This window comes from Metarhizium brunneum, chromosome 7, assembly GCF_013426205.1.
Source record: "Metarhizium brunneum chromosome 7, complete sequence".
NCBI lineage: Eukaryota > Fungi > Ascomycota > Sordariomycetes > Hypocreales > Clavicipitaceae > Metarhizium > Metarhizium brunneum.
This window is the reverse complement of record NC_089428.1, coordinates 2,053,923-2,069,197: the sequence shown is the minus strand read 5'-3', so window position 1 is coordinate 2,069,197 and position 15,275 is coordinate 2,053,923. Positions and strand designations below refer to the sequence as shown.

The window sequence follows — 15,275 nt, the reverse complement described above, 5'->3', positions numbered from 1 at the left end:
CGAGCGTACATAATACTACATATGTATGCGTCCGGTCCGTCGTCGGCCGTGTGTGTGTGTGTGTGTGTGTCTGTATTCGCGCCGCACACGATCCATATAAGTAGCACTCACATCCTATAAACAACACGTCAAGTCCGTCACATCCCCCCCATCAGCCAATCTCCAAAACACCACATCCTACCGACCAGTCCGGACATGAAGCTGCTCGCCCCCCTCCTCGCCCTCGCGGGCCTCCATATCGCATCCGCGCAGCAACTATCCATCAAGTCCCCACGACCAGGCACCGTCGTCCACCGCAACACCCCCACGGCCATGACGGTCCAGACAGAGGTCTGCTGCTCCCGAACCGAACTGACAGCACTTGACTAACACGGCACAGAACAACGGCACCGTGCAGGAGGTCTCGGTGGTGCTCAGCATCCTCCCCTGCCCGGACGGCTCGTGCCCCAACGCCGGCGAGGACCTGGGCACCATCCTGTCGGTCGGCCCCTTCCAGCCCGTCGGCCAGCCGCCCGAGCAGACGTTCAACATCACCATCCCCGACTCCTTCCCCGTGGGGTACGCCGAGCTGGTCGCTACGCACTTTGTGCTGAGGGGGGTGAGTCACCTTGTTCCGACCCGGTTGGTGGCGGCGTGGCGAGAGAGCCGGGCACTGACGAGCAGACGCAGGACAAGCATGCGCCGTTTCTGCAGATTGCGGGCGAGATTGTCATTGTGGTGTGAGGCCGGGTGCGAGGCCGGGTGCGCCTTGACGTTGGGCATTCGAGTCTGCCCATGGCTGCCGGCGCCTGACCACGTCCACTTGGTGGCATTTCGAGCATGGCCATTTTTTGACTTTGTGTACAAATTCAATGAGCGAGAGACTCTTGTTGATTGGCAGCTGGGGCAATATGCATTACACCACCACGAGTCAATTCGTCATCATCTTGGGGCGGAACTTGGATTAAAACAGCTCAATTGGATACTCCATGTAAACTACTCCGTACCTAGTAACTTATATAATGAAAACGTACTATATACATATACCCACCCCAAAAAGCATGCCCGTAACCAGTCGACTTTATGCCGTGTTTCCATTCTTTTCCAAGTGTGAGGTGCCAGGGATGCCATCGGCATCGGCCACAGTCGTGGGCCCATCTCCGGCGACACTGCCTTGCTTGGCCACACTCTGTCGATGCACCCATGTGTCGTTGGGTCTCCACTTTGTTGACTTCCTCGCAGACTTGACCTCGGTGTAGAGCAGGTCGATCTCCTCCAGGGTGAGGCCCTTGGTTTCGTAGATGAAGAAGTAGACGAAAGCAATGCAGATGAAGCAGCAACCGAACCAGATGAAGAAAATCTTGGACTGCAGATTCGCAAAGCCGGGACCATAGTTGACAAGATAGGGAGTCGAGTACGCAATGGCCCAGTTGAAGAGCCAGTTTGTGGCTGTAGTAAGGCTGAGAGACTTGGCACGGAGCTTAAGCGGAAAGATCTCGCCAGTGACCACCCAAGCCAGTGGTCCCCAGGTCGAGGCAAAGAAGAAGATGTAGATGCAGGAGAAGGCGACGGCAGCCTTTTGGCCCGCCAAGTTTGTGACGTAAATGTCGCCATTGGGGTGTTGGCCCGAGGACAATGTACCCGTCATTGCGACAATGAATTGCGATATACACATGCCAATAGCGCCAAAGAAGAGCAACGGACGCCGTCCCCATTTGTCAATGGCGTACATGCCAGGTATGGTAGAAACCACATTGATGGACGACGTGATCATTTGAATGACAAACCCAGACGACACGCCGGAATTCTGAAAATATTTGGTGCCGTAGTAGAAGATGAAGTTGATGCCAGTGAGCTGCTGAAGCGCCTGCAGGGCCATGCCTGTGAATTGCTTCTTGATATTGAAACGACGGAAACAGTCGAGGTATGTGGCAGCCCCGAGGCTCATCTCATAGTCGTGGTGAGCTTTGACTTCGTCCAGCTCCGAGCGCACGGCAGGGTGGTCCGGTGGAAGTCGGCGGAGCCTTCCCAGGGCTTTGGCGGCCTTTTCATGCTTCCCGGATCGAACCAAGTAGCGAGGCGTCTCGGGAAGAATAAGCAATCCCCCAAAGAGAACAAGAGACCAGGCAAATTGCACCGAAATTGGAATCCGGTAGCTGCCCGAGTCGTTTCGGTTGGATGTAGCATTGTTGACAATGGCGGCGAGGAGCAAACCAATGGTGATGGCAAACTGGTAGGCGCCAACAATGGCGCCTCGAATCCACTTGGGTGCCGTCTCGGACTGGTACAGAGGGACCAGGGCAGATATCAAGCCGACGCCCAGGCCAGCGAAGAACCGGCCGGCCAGGAACAGCGGAATGGCAGTCGAGGCGGCCTGCAAAGCGACTCCAAGATTGAAGACCCAGGTGGAAATAATGAGAGCCAGCCGACGGCCTATGTAGTCACCCAGAAAGGGCGAGGCCAGGGCACCAAAGAAGGTGCCGGCGGAGAGGATAGAGACAATGGCGGACTCCTGGTTGGTCGTGACGTCAAGATGCCCCTTGGGGTTGATGTATCCAGTGCTAAACTCGGTCTGCCAGTATGGCATGGCCAGGATACCCGAAATTGTTCCAGTATCATAGCCAAACAGCACGCCACCAAAGGCGACGAAAAAGCCAATGGCGATGCCGGGCCACGACTTGCCTGCCTCACCGGAAGGCTTGGAGAGGGAAACTCTTCGCAGAACACTCATAATTGCTCTCCCCCGGATACTGAAGTGCGTGAATTTGTCAGTAAGGAAGATGCTCAACTGCTGATGACACGGAGGGGGACACTGCAAAGGAGGATATGTGGGAGGTGATGCAGACTATATATAAGCCTTGAAGCTACGTAGAAGAGCAAGCCGAAGCCAGCTTGGTGGATGCAGAAAAGCGTAAATTTCCATCCATGTCAAAACCGGAAATGCTAGCTTTCGCCCAAGAGCGTGCCAGTGGTGGCAATGGGCGCTCCCAAGCTATTGGAGGCGAAACTTGGGGGCAGATGAGTGTGGATACATGGTTCATCTAAGTGGTGTGTGGCATGTGCACGATAGATGGACGAGGTTTGGATATCGGCAATAGTCTGCAAGGAGATGGTGGCTGCACTTACACCCTCTCTGGTTCTCCCATGGTGACAAAGTAAAAAGTGCTCAACGGTCGATGGGCCGGATGGTTGCTGCAGTCGGCAGATGCCAGTTGAGACAATGTGTGGCGGTCAAGGCAAGCATTGGCGTCCAAGAAGGGCCGAAAATGGGTCTTTAGCCGTGTACTGAGTAGAATTAAAGATGATGGTCAGGGAACGCGAATGAGAGTACTGAGAGAGACTTAGGTTTCGGTGGCGCAAAAAGAGGCCGAGAGGTTGTATCAGGATGAGGTCGTCATGCCGTTGCCAGGTCGGAGGAGAGACGAAGAGTCTGGCGCCAAAGTCAATTCGCACTCGAGGCAGGCACTGGCGCAAATCATGTTGAAAGTGCAAGCGGCCCAGCTCTACTCGACATGTCAATATGTCCGGCGCATTCAGTCATTCGGCGTTTGGGACGGCAGGGGCCATCAAGGCCGAATCCGGTCGATTCACGCATTATTCGCCTGGTCTGTGAATTGGTTGTTTGTCAGTAGAAGAAGACGCAATGGAATAGCTTCCCTCGATGCTTGTTTGGCAATCTGGGGTAGACCAAGGCAGGCAGGGGTCTGTCGGTCGGCGCCACCATCGCTATACTCCACCGAGTCCGCGCCGATGCCGGTAGATGCACACGGTCTGCCGATGCGCACCTCACAGGGTCGTTTTGGCAGTTTTGCTTCGTACATGTTGGCCGCTCGAGCATTGGACCTCATGATGCTTCAAGTTCCACTCTCCAGCAGTTTCGGTTCCGTTGCTGCCCGACCATCTCGGCAGGAACGTTGAAGTGAGAACCAGCTGGCGCCAACTGCTCTGGTCCAAGCAGGGCAAGGGCCAAGCTGGCTCCTCCGCATGAGATCCACATGCAGAATCCAGTCATCCCAGATTCCCAGTGCCATCAATTCCCTGCTTCTCCTCCATCTGCCGTCGTCTCTGCATCTTGGGAGTTGGAATGCGCCCGCACCGGAGCGCCCTTTGGCACAGCAACCGTCCCAAGGCTGTTGCATACCCCCCTTGGTGATCCAACTTGCCAACCCTCTCGAGCATAATCGCAACGCTACAACGTCGTCATCGGCTGCTCCTCCCCAGATCTCCACGCGCCTGAGGCGTCTGTTCGACTTTACTTGGCAAGATCGCCACTGATGCACTCGAGCCATGCAACGCCACAGGCATTGGTATCCAATTGCCAATTACCGAACCCACGCTGACTGACGCCGCGGGCTTCCCTAGCGCCGCCACGGCATGGCTGGCAAAGACAATCACGGCTTGGCCGCGTCGACTGCAGCGCCAAAACACGTTTTGGAAACAGAACCTGTATTGTATTGGACGGCTCCGGTCTTCCATTGGACCTGGTCGCCGCCCCAGACCAACACGGCTTGAATGTCGCAGTTCCCGACAAGTGCCACCCATGCAACGACTGAATATTGCCGGCACACGGCCGACACGCGCCGCCACATGTGCCAGTTCACCTCTGCACTTCGCTGTACGCGATCCCCCGAAACAACTTGAGAACCAGACGTGCTTATTGGACCATATGTCGCGGGGCGGTCACGTAGTGCCATCGCCGGCCGCCTCTGCGCCATTCAGGCAAAAGCACCTGCTTCGTGGTTTGTATTCGTTTCAGCGGGTTCCGTTCTGGCATCCCAATCGTAAAGATGACGTCCAGGATGGAATGTACGAAGCTTGCGCAGGAAATGCAGAGCTGCCATTATTGGTTGATTTTGCAACGCCTGGCTCTCGTAGTCACTACCCTATACACCACCGCCAACCCTTTGCCAACGTCAGAGGCGCCATTGATGCGTTTCGTTTGGCAAACAGCTGCCAGCAATCAGTCGCTGGGATGGCCATCAAAGCCACCTGGGGCAATATCTCACACATCTATCCGTGATTTGGCCGAAGCCCTTTGGAGTCTTTTTGTTGCCAAAACAGACAAATCCGACTCCTGGGTTGGCGGCGCCAGTTAGCTGTCGGACCGACGAGGTCTCACCCAACAGCAAGCAGGATGCTTTTCGGCAAAATCGCGCATTTTCATGCATAGGGTATTGCCATAGTCACACTGCTAAGTTTTGTACTCGTTTGTTATCACATGGCAATTATCCGCCTCACCACAGCTTAACCACGATGAAACTCGGCTTCTCGAGTTTGCAAACTAGATACATGTAATGTGTCATCTAGTTGTATATAAAACAGCACCCATGTCCCAACAGTATCCTACGGTGCTTATTTGTTTCACAGCTTGACTACAGAGTAGCTATGAGGTTCCCGTGCAAAAAAAAAGAGAGAGAGAGAGAAAATACAGCCAAGGTACAACAACACCTACGCAGCGCCTTCGCTTGATCCATCTTGGAGATGCTCCGTGCTCAGTCTGCCCATCTTTCACAGCCCCTTTCACAATTTTGTTATGCATATTAGCGAGGCCGCGACCACGATAGTTCTCAGCAGTATGGGAATTGCCGTGAAGATATTATTTTTTTATTATGATTTGCCAGCCAGCGTGCGTTCACACGTCATATTTGCCATTCGGGGCTCGGATGGACAGACTACGCAGCACTACAATAGAACAATAAACATGAGGGCCAAGGATGCCGTGGGCTTGCTAGCGGGCAGATCAATGTTGAGGTTGGGTTGCGTCGCTGTTGCAAGTTGGTTGATGCCCGTGCTGCCCGCAAGCTCAACCACTTCTGGTCTTTGCAGAGCCGCTGCCCTTCAATTCTGGCAGTATGTAGGCTACAGGCAGCAATTGCTTTTGACACGCAGCGGCGTAGTATGTACAGATCAGATTGACCATCGTGGGAATGGCTGTGTTGCCGAGATTTGTGAAATAGCGGCCAAGAGGGCAACCCGGCTCCAGCTTCCATCGTGTGACGGCGCATTTGTCGTCCAGCACTTGATGTTCCATAATAACATTGAATGCGCGTGGAGTGAAACACCAGATAGCCCTCTTTGAGCCAGATGTCGAAACACCACGACAGGTGGATGGAACACTACGCAAGCGCCGTAGAGCAAGGAAGACGCTATGGCGTGAAGGAGACGGCACAACTATTGAGAAGCGAAAAGCTTTTCGGAATCAAAGGGATGTTGAGCAGCCGGTACAAGAAGAAATGCCGTGCTCGAATCATTTATATCCGTCGACGCGACGTTCAGCCGTTGCAGCGACGCGGTACGATGGTGAGGCGCAGAAAGCCGCGGACTTGACTGACAGTGGAATTGCTGGATTCAACAGCTTCATCGGCGAGCAAATTCCACGGCTGGAGAAAATGATGAATTTGATATGGATGGCCGGTCGCAGGCCCTGAAAGCCCCTGCATCGTGACCCTCGATTTGAGCCCTAGACAAAGCAACGCGGATTTTATTTGGCCAGTCCCCGGTTAAAGGAAACTACGGAGATGTACGTAATTACTTCCGTTATAACGTTACTTGAAATGTATTATTACCGGGTAGTACCTAATTAGTCGTCGGCCCCTGCTGGGTGCCTCCACCAGCCTTACGGCAGTCGGAGAGATGGGATGTGTCAATGTGCCAGGGTAGCTCCTCTGCTGATGCAACGCGAACCCAAAGTCCGATTAGGCTACACAGGTGGTTCGGAGATGAGGACCAGCATCGCCATCAGACTCGCTCGCATGTGATGCCACGGAAAGGGACCCAAGGCCAAGGAGCTGTCAGCAGCCCAAGACGGCGGGCAAATGTCAGCGTCCGTGGAGAATGCGGTGCGACGATAAGAAGACGTGCTGACCCAATGCAACGGCCGGGCCCATTCACGTTTCGGCCAACAATGAGTCGAACGGCGAGGAAGCCGCCAAGATTAAGCTTTTACGGGACGAGGCGGACATGCGGGCTTTGGCGGGCATCAAGGATGCTGATACCAGACAGGAGTGCACGGTCATGGAGGGCGATGCGAGGTGACTCGAAATGAATCATTCTCGCAACACGGCCTCGTGATTGGCTGCCTGGGTGCCGTGGACGGGCCACGGACGGAGCTAACCTAACAGCAGGTTGAAAGTAGAGAGCTGCTTTGAAATCGGCACGGCTTCCTGCTCCATGTCTGGTCAACCCAGTGCCCCTTTTGCAACGCCAGGTCCGCACCCATGGCGTGAATTCCTGTGAACTCCTCTCAGGTCCGCTCAACCCCGGAGCCGCAATTGGACAGACCCAGCATGCTGAGGAGTAGCACGACTGAAATGTGTCCGTGAATGTGTCCGCGTCCATTAATAATAATCACGAGCGGGTCCGGCCCCAAGCTGGCAATGTCGAGACGGTTGAGAAGTCGAGAACCCACATGGCGTGAATCCGGGTGACGGTACAAGCCGGAGATAGTACCTAATCTCCAGCGTATGATGCAACATGAAGAACTGTCAGGCCTAGTGCCGTCTAGTACAAGTATTGTCGTCATGGCCGCTTCGTTCAAACGGCGTCCAGACCGTTGAACCAAAGCGACTGCCTGTCTTGAACCTCTTGCCTGTATCCCACCGTCACTCACCTATACCCGGACTCAGAAAACCCTCGCTCCTTGATCCGTACTATAATTGAGTCTGGCTGTTGGGTCGATTTGTACACGCGCTTGTTTTTTTCAGTATTCATCGGGGCCTTTCGGCCGAAAAAAAAAGAGAGGCGCAACATGCCAGGCAGCGGCGATGAAGTGGCCGGGTCCGGTCCTCCAGCGACCCATGACACCACGAGGACCTCGAATACCAACAACGAAACAGACGGGCAGCTGTCAGACGACACTTCCAACGATGGATACTGGGGGGACACATACGCCGACGGGCCCGTCAGCCAGCGTGCTGCGCGGGCCGACTTCCGGGAACTGCAGCACGAGCTGAGCCGGCGAAGCACCAATGCCTCGGCCGCCCACAAGAAGTCCGGGCCGGGACACGGACTCATGGGCAGGATCTTCTCTGCCAGGAGCGGCGGCGGCGGCAAGGAGAAGCAGTCCTCGCCGGCGGCCGACGAGGCGGACAGCGAGCGCACGGCACACGCCGACGGCTTCGAGCTCGAGCAGTTCATCCGCGACGGCCACCTGGAGAAGCGCAACCCCGACAACGGCGAGTCGACCAAGAAGGTAGGCGTCTTGTTCAAGAACCTGACGGTCAAGGGCGTGGGCGCGACGGCGACCAGCGTGCGGACGCTGCCGCAGGCCATTGCCGGCACGTTCGGCCCGGACCTGTACAAGCTGCTGTGCCGCTGGATCCCGGCGCTCGACGTGCGGCGGCCCGGAACGCCGCGCGACCTGATCCGCGACTTCACCGGCGTCGTGCGGCCGGGCGAGATGATGCTGGTGCTGGGCCGGCCGGGCGCCGGCTGCAGCACGTTCCTCCGCGTCATCGCCAACAACCGCGGCTCGTACCAGGCCGTCGAGGGCGACGTCGTGTACGGCGGCATCCCGTCGTCCAGGATGGACCGGCGGTTCCGCGGCGAGGCCGTCTACAACGCCGAGGACGACCAGCACATGCCCAGCCTGACGGTCGGGCAGACGCTCACCTTTTCGCTCCTCACCAAGACGAGGAAGCACGAGCGCGGCAGCATCGACGTCATCGTCGACGCCTTCCTGCGCATGTTCGCCATGGCGCACACCAAGGACACGCTCGTCGGCGACGCCTTCACGCGCGGCGTCTCGGGCGGCGAGCGCAAGCGCGTCAGCATCGCCGAGACGCTGGCCACCAAGAGCACCGTCACCTGCTGGGACAACTCGACGCGCGGGCTCGACGCCTCGACCGCCTTCAACTACGCCAAGTCGCTGCGCATCATGACGGACGTCTCGGGCCGCACCACCCTGACCACGCTGTACCAGGCGGGCGAGGGCATCTACGACCTCATGGACAAGGTGCTCGTCGTGGACGAGGGCCGCATGCTCTACCAGGGTCCCGCCCGCGAGGCCAAGCAGTACTTTGTCGACCTGGGCTTCCACTGCCCGCCGCGCCAGACCACGGCCGACTTCCTCACGTCCGTGTGCGACGTCAACGCGCGCCAGTTCCGGCCGGGCTTCGAGGCCCGCTGCCCCAAGACGGCCGAGGAGCTGGAGCGGGCGTTCCGCGAGAGTCCCGCGTACCGCGTGGTCCTCGACGACGTGGGCGGCTTCGAGAAGCACATGCGCGACACGGGGCACGCCGACGCGCAGACGTTTGTCGACTCGGTGCGCGACGCCAAGTCCCGGACGGTCCTGAAGCAGTCCGTCTACACGGTCAGCCTGTGGAAGCAGGTGCTGGCGTGCACGCGGCGCGAGTTCTGGCTCGTCTGGGGCGACAAGACGTCGCTGTACACCAAGTTCTTCGTCATTGTCAGCAACGGCCTCATTGTCGGGTCGCTCTTCTACAACACGCCGTCGGACACGGGCGGCGCCTTTCTGCGCGGCGGCGTCGCCTTCTTCTCCATCCTGTTCCTGGGCTGGCTGCAGCTCTCGGAGCTGATGAAGGCCGTGTCGGGGCGCGCCGTCATCGCCCGCCACGGCGAGTACGCCTTTTACCGGCCGAGCGCCGTGAGCCTGGCCCGCGTGCTGGCCGACCTGCCCATGCTCGCCGTCGAGGTGGTCGTCTTCAGCGTCATCATGTACTTCATGACGGGGCTGGATGTCGAGGCGGGCAAGTTCTTCATCTACATGCTCCTCGTGTACGTCACCACCATTTGCCTGACGGCGCTGTACCGCATGTTTGCGGCCGTGTCGCCGACCATGGACGACGCCGTGCGCTTCTCGGGCATCGCGCTCAACCTGCTCATCGTCTATACCGGATACACGCTCGCCAAGCCCGTGCTGCTCGGGCAAAAGATTTGGTTTGGCTGGCTGTACTACGTCAATCCCATCAGCTACGCCTTCGAGGCCGTCCTCACCAACGAATTCGCCGGCCGGACCATGGAGTGCGCGCCGGGGCAGCTCGTTCCCCAGGGCCCTGGTATTCGGCCCGAGAACCAGGGCTGCGCCATTGCCGGATCACATCCGGGGAACCCCCGGGTCGCGGGATCCGACTACCTGGCCTCGCAGTTTGAGTACAGCCGCTCGCACCTGTGGCGCAACTTTGGCATCGTCATCGCCTTCACCGTCGGGTACATTGCGCTGACGGTGCTGGCCACGGAGAAGATGTCCTTTGGCGGCTCGGGCCTCGGCGCCCTCGTCTTCAAGTCGTCCAAGACGCCGCGGCGGGCGGCCCGGGCGGACAACAAGACGGACGAGGAGCAGCACGCGCAGCCGGGCGACGTGACGGCGGCGGCGGTGGCGCGCCAGAGAACCCCCGACGAGGTCCTCGAGGCCTTCAACCGCAGCGAGCAGGTGTTTACCTGGGAAAACATCAGCTACACGGTGCCCGCGGCGCAGGGCCCCAAGAAGCTGCTCAACGACATCAACGGCTACGCCAAGCCCGGCGTCCTGGTCGCCCTCATGGGGGCCAGCGGCGCCGGCAAGACGACGCTGCTCAACACGCTGTCGCAGCGGCAGACGGTGGGCGTCGTCGAGGGCAGCATGCTCGTCGACGGCTCGGCCCTCACGTCCGACTTCCAGCGGCGCACCGGCTTCGTCGAGCAGATGGACCTGCACGAGGCGTCGGCGACGGTGCGCGAGGCCCTCGAGTTCTCGGCGCTCCTCCGGCAGGGCCGCGACGTCCCGCGCCACGAGAAGCTCGCCTACGTCGACACCGTGATCGACCTGCTCGAGCTGCAGGAGCTGCAGGACGCCGTCGTCGCGTCGCTGGGCGTCGAGCCCAAGAAGCGGCTGACGATTGGCGTCGAGCTCGCGGCCAAGCCGTCGCTGCTGCTCTTCCTCGACGAGCCCACGAGCGGCCTCGACTCGCAGGCGGCCTATTCCATCGTGCGCTTCCTCCGCAAGCTCTGCGCGTCCGGGCAGGCCGTCGTGTGCACCATCCACCAGCCGTCGTCGGAGCTCATCGAGCAGTTTGACAAGATCCTCGCGCTCAACCCCGGCGGCAACGTCTTCTACTTTGGCCCCGTCGGCCGCAACGGCCACGCCGTCGTCGACTACTTCGCCGCCCGGGGCGCCCACTGCCCCGAGGGCAAGAACGTGGCCGAGTTCCTCGTCGAGACGGGCGCTCGCGCTGACGCTCGCGAGCACTGGAACGAGCAGTGGCGCGTCTCGGACGAGAACAAGGCCCTCGTCGACGAGATCCAGCAGATCAAGCGGCAGCGCGGCCAGGCGGCCTCGTCTCACCCGGTGCTCTCGCACGAGTTCGCCGCCCCCGTGTGGGAGCAGACCCGGCTCCTGGCCAAGCGCATGTTCGTCAACCAGTGGCGCCAGCCGTCGTACATTTACGGCAAGCTCTTCACCGCCGTCATTGTCGGCATCTTCAACGGCTTCACCTTTTGGCAGCTGGGCGACACCGTCAACGACATGCAGAGTCGCATGTTCACCTCGTTCCTCATCCTGCTCATCCCGCCCACCGTGCTCAACGCCATCCTGCCCAAGTTCTACATGGACCGCGCGCTCTGGGAGGCCCGCGAGTACCCGAGCCGCATCTACGGCTGGGTCGCCTTCTGCTCCGCCTCGGTGCTGTCCGAGATCCCGGGCTCCCTCGTCGCCGGCGTCGTCTACTGGGCGCTGTGGTACTGGCCCACGGGCCTGCCCACCGACTCCCTGACCTCGGGCTACGTCTTCCTCATGACGGTGCTCTTCTTCTTGTTCCAGTCCAGCTGGGGTCAGTGGATCTGCGCCTGGGCGCCCAGCTTCACCGTCATCAGCAACGTCCTGCCCTTCTTCCTCGTCATGTTTTCCCTCTTCAACGGCGTGGTTGTCCCGTACGACCAGCTCAACGTCTTTTGGAGATACTGGGTACGTATATACACTTGCACACCTCGTGTCCTCGAAAACCCGGCTAATGCGATTCCAGCTGTACTACTTGAATCCCAGCACGTACTGGATCAGCGGCGTTCTCGCCACCACCCTGGCCAACCAGCCCGTCCAGTGTGCCGCCAACGAGGCTGCCTACTTTGACCCCCCGGCCGGCCGGACCTGTGCGGACTTTGCGGCCGATTTCGTCGCGCGCGCCGGCAGAGGCTACCTCGTCAACCCGAATGACACGGACAACTGCAGCTACTGCCCGTATGCGAGCGGCGCCGAGTACCTGGCCTCGCTGAACATTGAGCCGAGTCAGAAGTGGAGAGATCTCGGCATCTTTATTGCCTTTTGTGTTTCCAACTGGATGTGAGTATTGTGGCTGTTTATTTGCCGAGACATTCGGTGACTAATGGGTGTTGTCTAGGCTGGTTTACTTTTTCATTTATACCGTCCGGGTCCGACGATGGAACTTTGGTCTGGGATATATTTTTGGTTTTCTTTGAGTGTACTAGTAGACTAACGGCCGCAATGGCGTTTTTGGCCCAAGTGAATCTGAGTCGTCAACCGGCTCGGGAGTACCAGCGTGCATTAAAAAATTAGAAGCGCGAGATGCAATAGATTACTAATACAGTTCAACATTTCGATTTATTAATAACAATTTGGACTACTGAATTCGTTTCCTGGCAATTGACCTATGTACTATACTAACTTGACAGGTTTTGTTGCTTAATCGTAAAGTAAGCAAGTACGACCAATATCATGTCTTAAATACCTTTTAAAACTTGTGGTATAAAGTGGATTTTGTGTTAATAGAAGCGTTTTTGAAAGATATTAGTTACTGCCTGTAGACTATTCGAAAAAAAAACCAAGGCATTCGCTGGTTTACTTCTAAACTGCACTGGGACAAGGACAGCACGTCTATTGAACATGAGCCGGCTTGAATCCTCCCAGTTAGGCGGGCTATGAAGCAACCCACAAACACACCAGGCAGTGTCTGGTGCGCCATACGCATGTAGAAGGGTACGTGTATAGGTTCAAGCGTGACGTGGCTCCGGGTGGTGATGCCACAAGTGCGCCATGACAACTAGAGCGCGGCTACATCAACGTTTTCTCCAGAACTGCATGGAATGCTGATCTAAGACCTTGCGCATTTCAGAACGGCCCTGGTGCTCTTCAGCAGCTAAACCCGAGGCCATGGCCATGTCGTATGCAGATTCACTCCTGGGCGACGCAGCAGACACAACCACAACGGCTTGGCTGCAGCGACATCGCGTGGACGATAAGCTGTCCATGGAAGTTGAGTCTCCAAGGATGATGTAAAGGAGTATTCTCTTGGGATAGTTTGAATGGCTTGTATATCAAATTGCAAAGTCATAGGTGGTCAATGAATGGAGCATTCAATGACCAAAAAGACTTAAAATAGTGTTATAATACAACCATAGGTGGACAAAAAGACCTAGTGTGTGGTTTCGTACCAAGGGCTATATGAGTCCTCTTATCTCAGTTTCCTCGAGTAGCCGTGTGCCTCAATAAAGACGTTGTCCATCTCACGGCGGAGTGATGAGGTGAGTAAGGCCACAGAGTAAATAACAAAACAGTCTACTAATAACCCAAATGGCAAGGCAATATCATGCCCGTTGCCGTGGTGATGTCCTAGGTACTCCCCATGGAGCAGCAATTGCACAGCTTTATTCGAGTCGTTTGATGAAGCCGTCAGCCAGTCGCCTCATTTTACAGGTTGGTGTGTCGAACGATCCTGACCGTTGTATATTCGTGGTGAAAATTTTGCCCCCAGGTTCGTAGGAGTCTGTGGATGCCCGCAAAGTTATCTCAGTGGTGTCTGGTATTGGATGTTTTCTTTTCTTTCTTTTTCTTCCTCTTTTGGCGAATGAGCAGAATGGGCTCCAATTAATGACAGGAATAATCCTGACGACACACGAATCATCAAAGCAGTACTCCCTATACCCTTCTTCTATGACCAATGTTGCTCTGAATTAGCCGTGCACAACTGTTAATATTTTAACATCAACTAATATAAAACCCACTATTAATAATAACTTGAGCATCCAAATTTGTTGTCTCATTAATATCTCACACTATGCCTCGACCCTCGAAGGACGTAGGCGGTCTGCTACCTCTAATAGCATTTGACACCATCGACTTAGACAAGAGAAGAGCATTCAAGTCCCGCACATGAGCACGACAGCCTGAATGGAAGTGGACCGGTATCCAGTAGTGAGCCCGATGCACCCATGGGTCAATCCAACTCTGCTGAATGAAGCGGTAATACCAGAAGCTGAGAAGCCTTTAGTCAAGACCGAGGCCAGTGACGCCCACGCCTTGGGTAGCGGCAGCTGTAATTCTCTCAAATCGTTCAACGGCCAGTACTACTCCGGCATGGTCGTCGGCGGCTCTCACACTTGGAACTACGACGGCGGTGTGTGGCACGAGGTCAAGACGGAGCCGGACCTGTGGAAGATTAAACTACGGTCCCTCCATATGATTTGCGGGCGAATCCGCGCCGGCTTGAGCCGCAGGTGGAGAAATTCGGCGAGCACAAAGAAGCTGGCCGTAAGAGCGCGGCCCATTTTGTTGAAGAGGCTATTAGTCGGTGTGATGGCCAAGCGATTGACTGGTGGTATTTGCAGCATTTTCCTATTCCACCGAGTTTATAGGGGACGAAATGAGTAACGATTAGTAGTATTTTATTTTGTAGCACATTGTGGCACATCTCGTGTTTCAGTTCATTGGGTCACCAGAAATCATGCGTAGTTGTATGCGGTAGTATAATATGGCTAGGTGGGATGGTGTGAGTTGGTATTAGTGGCAGAGACGGCGATTAGAGCGGTATGTTTGCCTGGCAAGAACACGCCTAGTCTGTTTTTGTTATATTAGGTTCTTGTATAAAGTAGTTAAAACTATGTAATAGTTAAATACGCCGCCATATATATATTGTATCGCCCGCGAGCCAAGTATACGCCTGTAAGACATGGATAATATATTACTCTTTACCTAGTATAAGCTACTCTTGTGAATGAGGAGAAGTGACAAAAGTTATAGTGAGAGCCTCCACGGCAGTTACTGCATTGGAGTTGCCTCAGTCCCTCTCACTGAATACAAGTCGTTGGCCAACGTTCATAATGACACATGGTATATATACGTTTGACTAAGTGATTTCTCCATTATTATTAACCGTAACCAGACGTGAATTGAATTCACAGGCTCATTACACGCTAAAAGCGTTTGGAGCAAACGACGTTGAAGTCTTGTACCGAGTTTGAACTGGCCGTCGGGCTTTTACCCCGAGTTTTGTCATGAGCTTTCTGTTTTTCCGCAGCGGAAAGCAGATCGCCACTGCTGCAATTGTCTTCTTGAGGGGGCCTGTCCGGCC

General features: G+C 56.3%; 4 protein-coding genes across 4 annotated transcripts; 3 read left to right on the top strand and 1 right to left on the bottom strand.

Annotated features, from left to right (window-relative positions):
- Window positions 1-195: 195 nt before the first annotated feature.
- On the top strand, window positions 196-723 carry G6M90_00g111790 (uncharacterized protein; the record flags this gene model as incomplete). Its single annotated transcript, XM_014688203.1, has 3 exons — window positions 196-330; window positions 380-598; window positions 670-723. 3 exons carry the CDS (start codon window positions 196-198, stop codon window positions 721-723), a joined length of 408 nt encoding a protein of 135 aa, XP_014543689.1.
- Window positions 724-1,060: 337 nt separating this feature from the next.
- On the bottom strand, window positions 1,061-2,710 carry ecdD_2 (Major facilitator-type transporter ecdD; the record flags this gene model as incomplete). Its single annotated transcript, XM_014688204.1, has 1 exon — window positions 1,061-2,710. One exon carries the CDS (start codon window positions 2,708-2,710, stop codon window positions 1,061-1,063), a length of 1,650 nt encoding a protein of 549 aa, XP_014543690.1.
- A 5,016-nt stretch (window positions 2,711-7,726) lies between these two features.
- Window positions 7,727-12,387, top strand: atrF_2 (ABC multidrug transporter atrF; the record flags this gene model as incomplete). Its single annotated transcript, XM_014688205.2, has 3 exons — window positions 7,727-11,878; window positions 11,937-12,250; window positions 12,309-12,387. 3 exons carry the CDS (start codon window positions 7,727-7,729, stop codon window positions 12,385-12,387), a joined length of 4,545 nt encoding a protein of 1,514 aa, XP_014543691.2.
- A 1,708-nt stretch (window positions 12,388-14,095) lies between these two features.
- Window positions 14,096-14,575, top strand: G6M90_00g111760 (uncharacterized protein; the record flags this gene model as incomplete). Its single annotated transcript, XM_014688206.1, has 1 exon — window positions 14,096-14,575. One exon carries the CDS (start codon window positions 14,096-14,098, stop codon window positions 14,573-14,575), a length of 480 nt encoding a protein of 159 aa, XP_014543692.1.
- Between the last annotated feature and the right edge of the window lie 700 nt (window positions 14,576-15,275).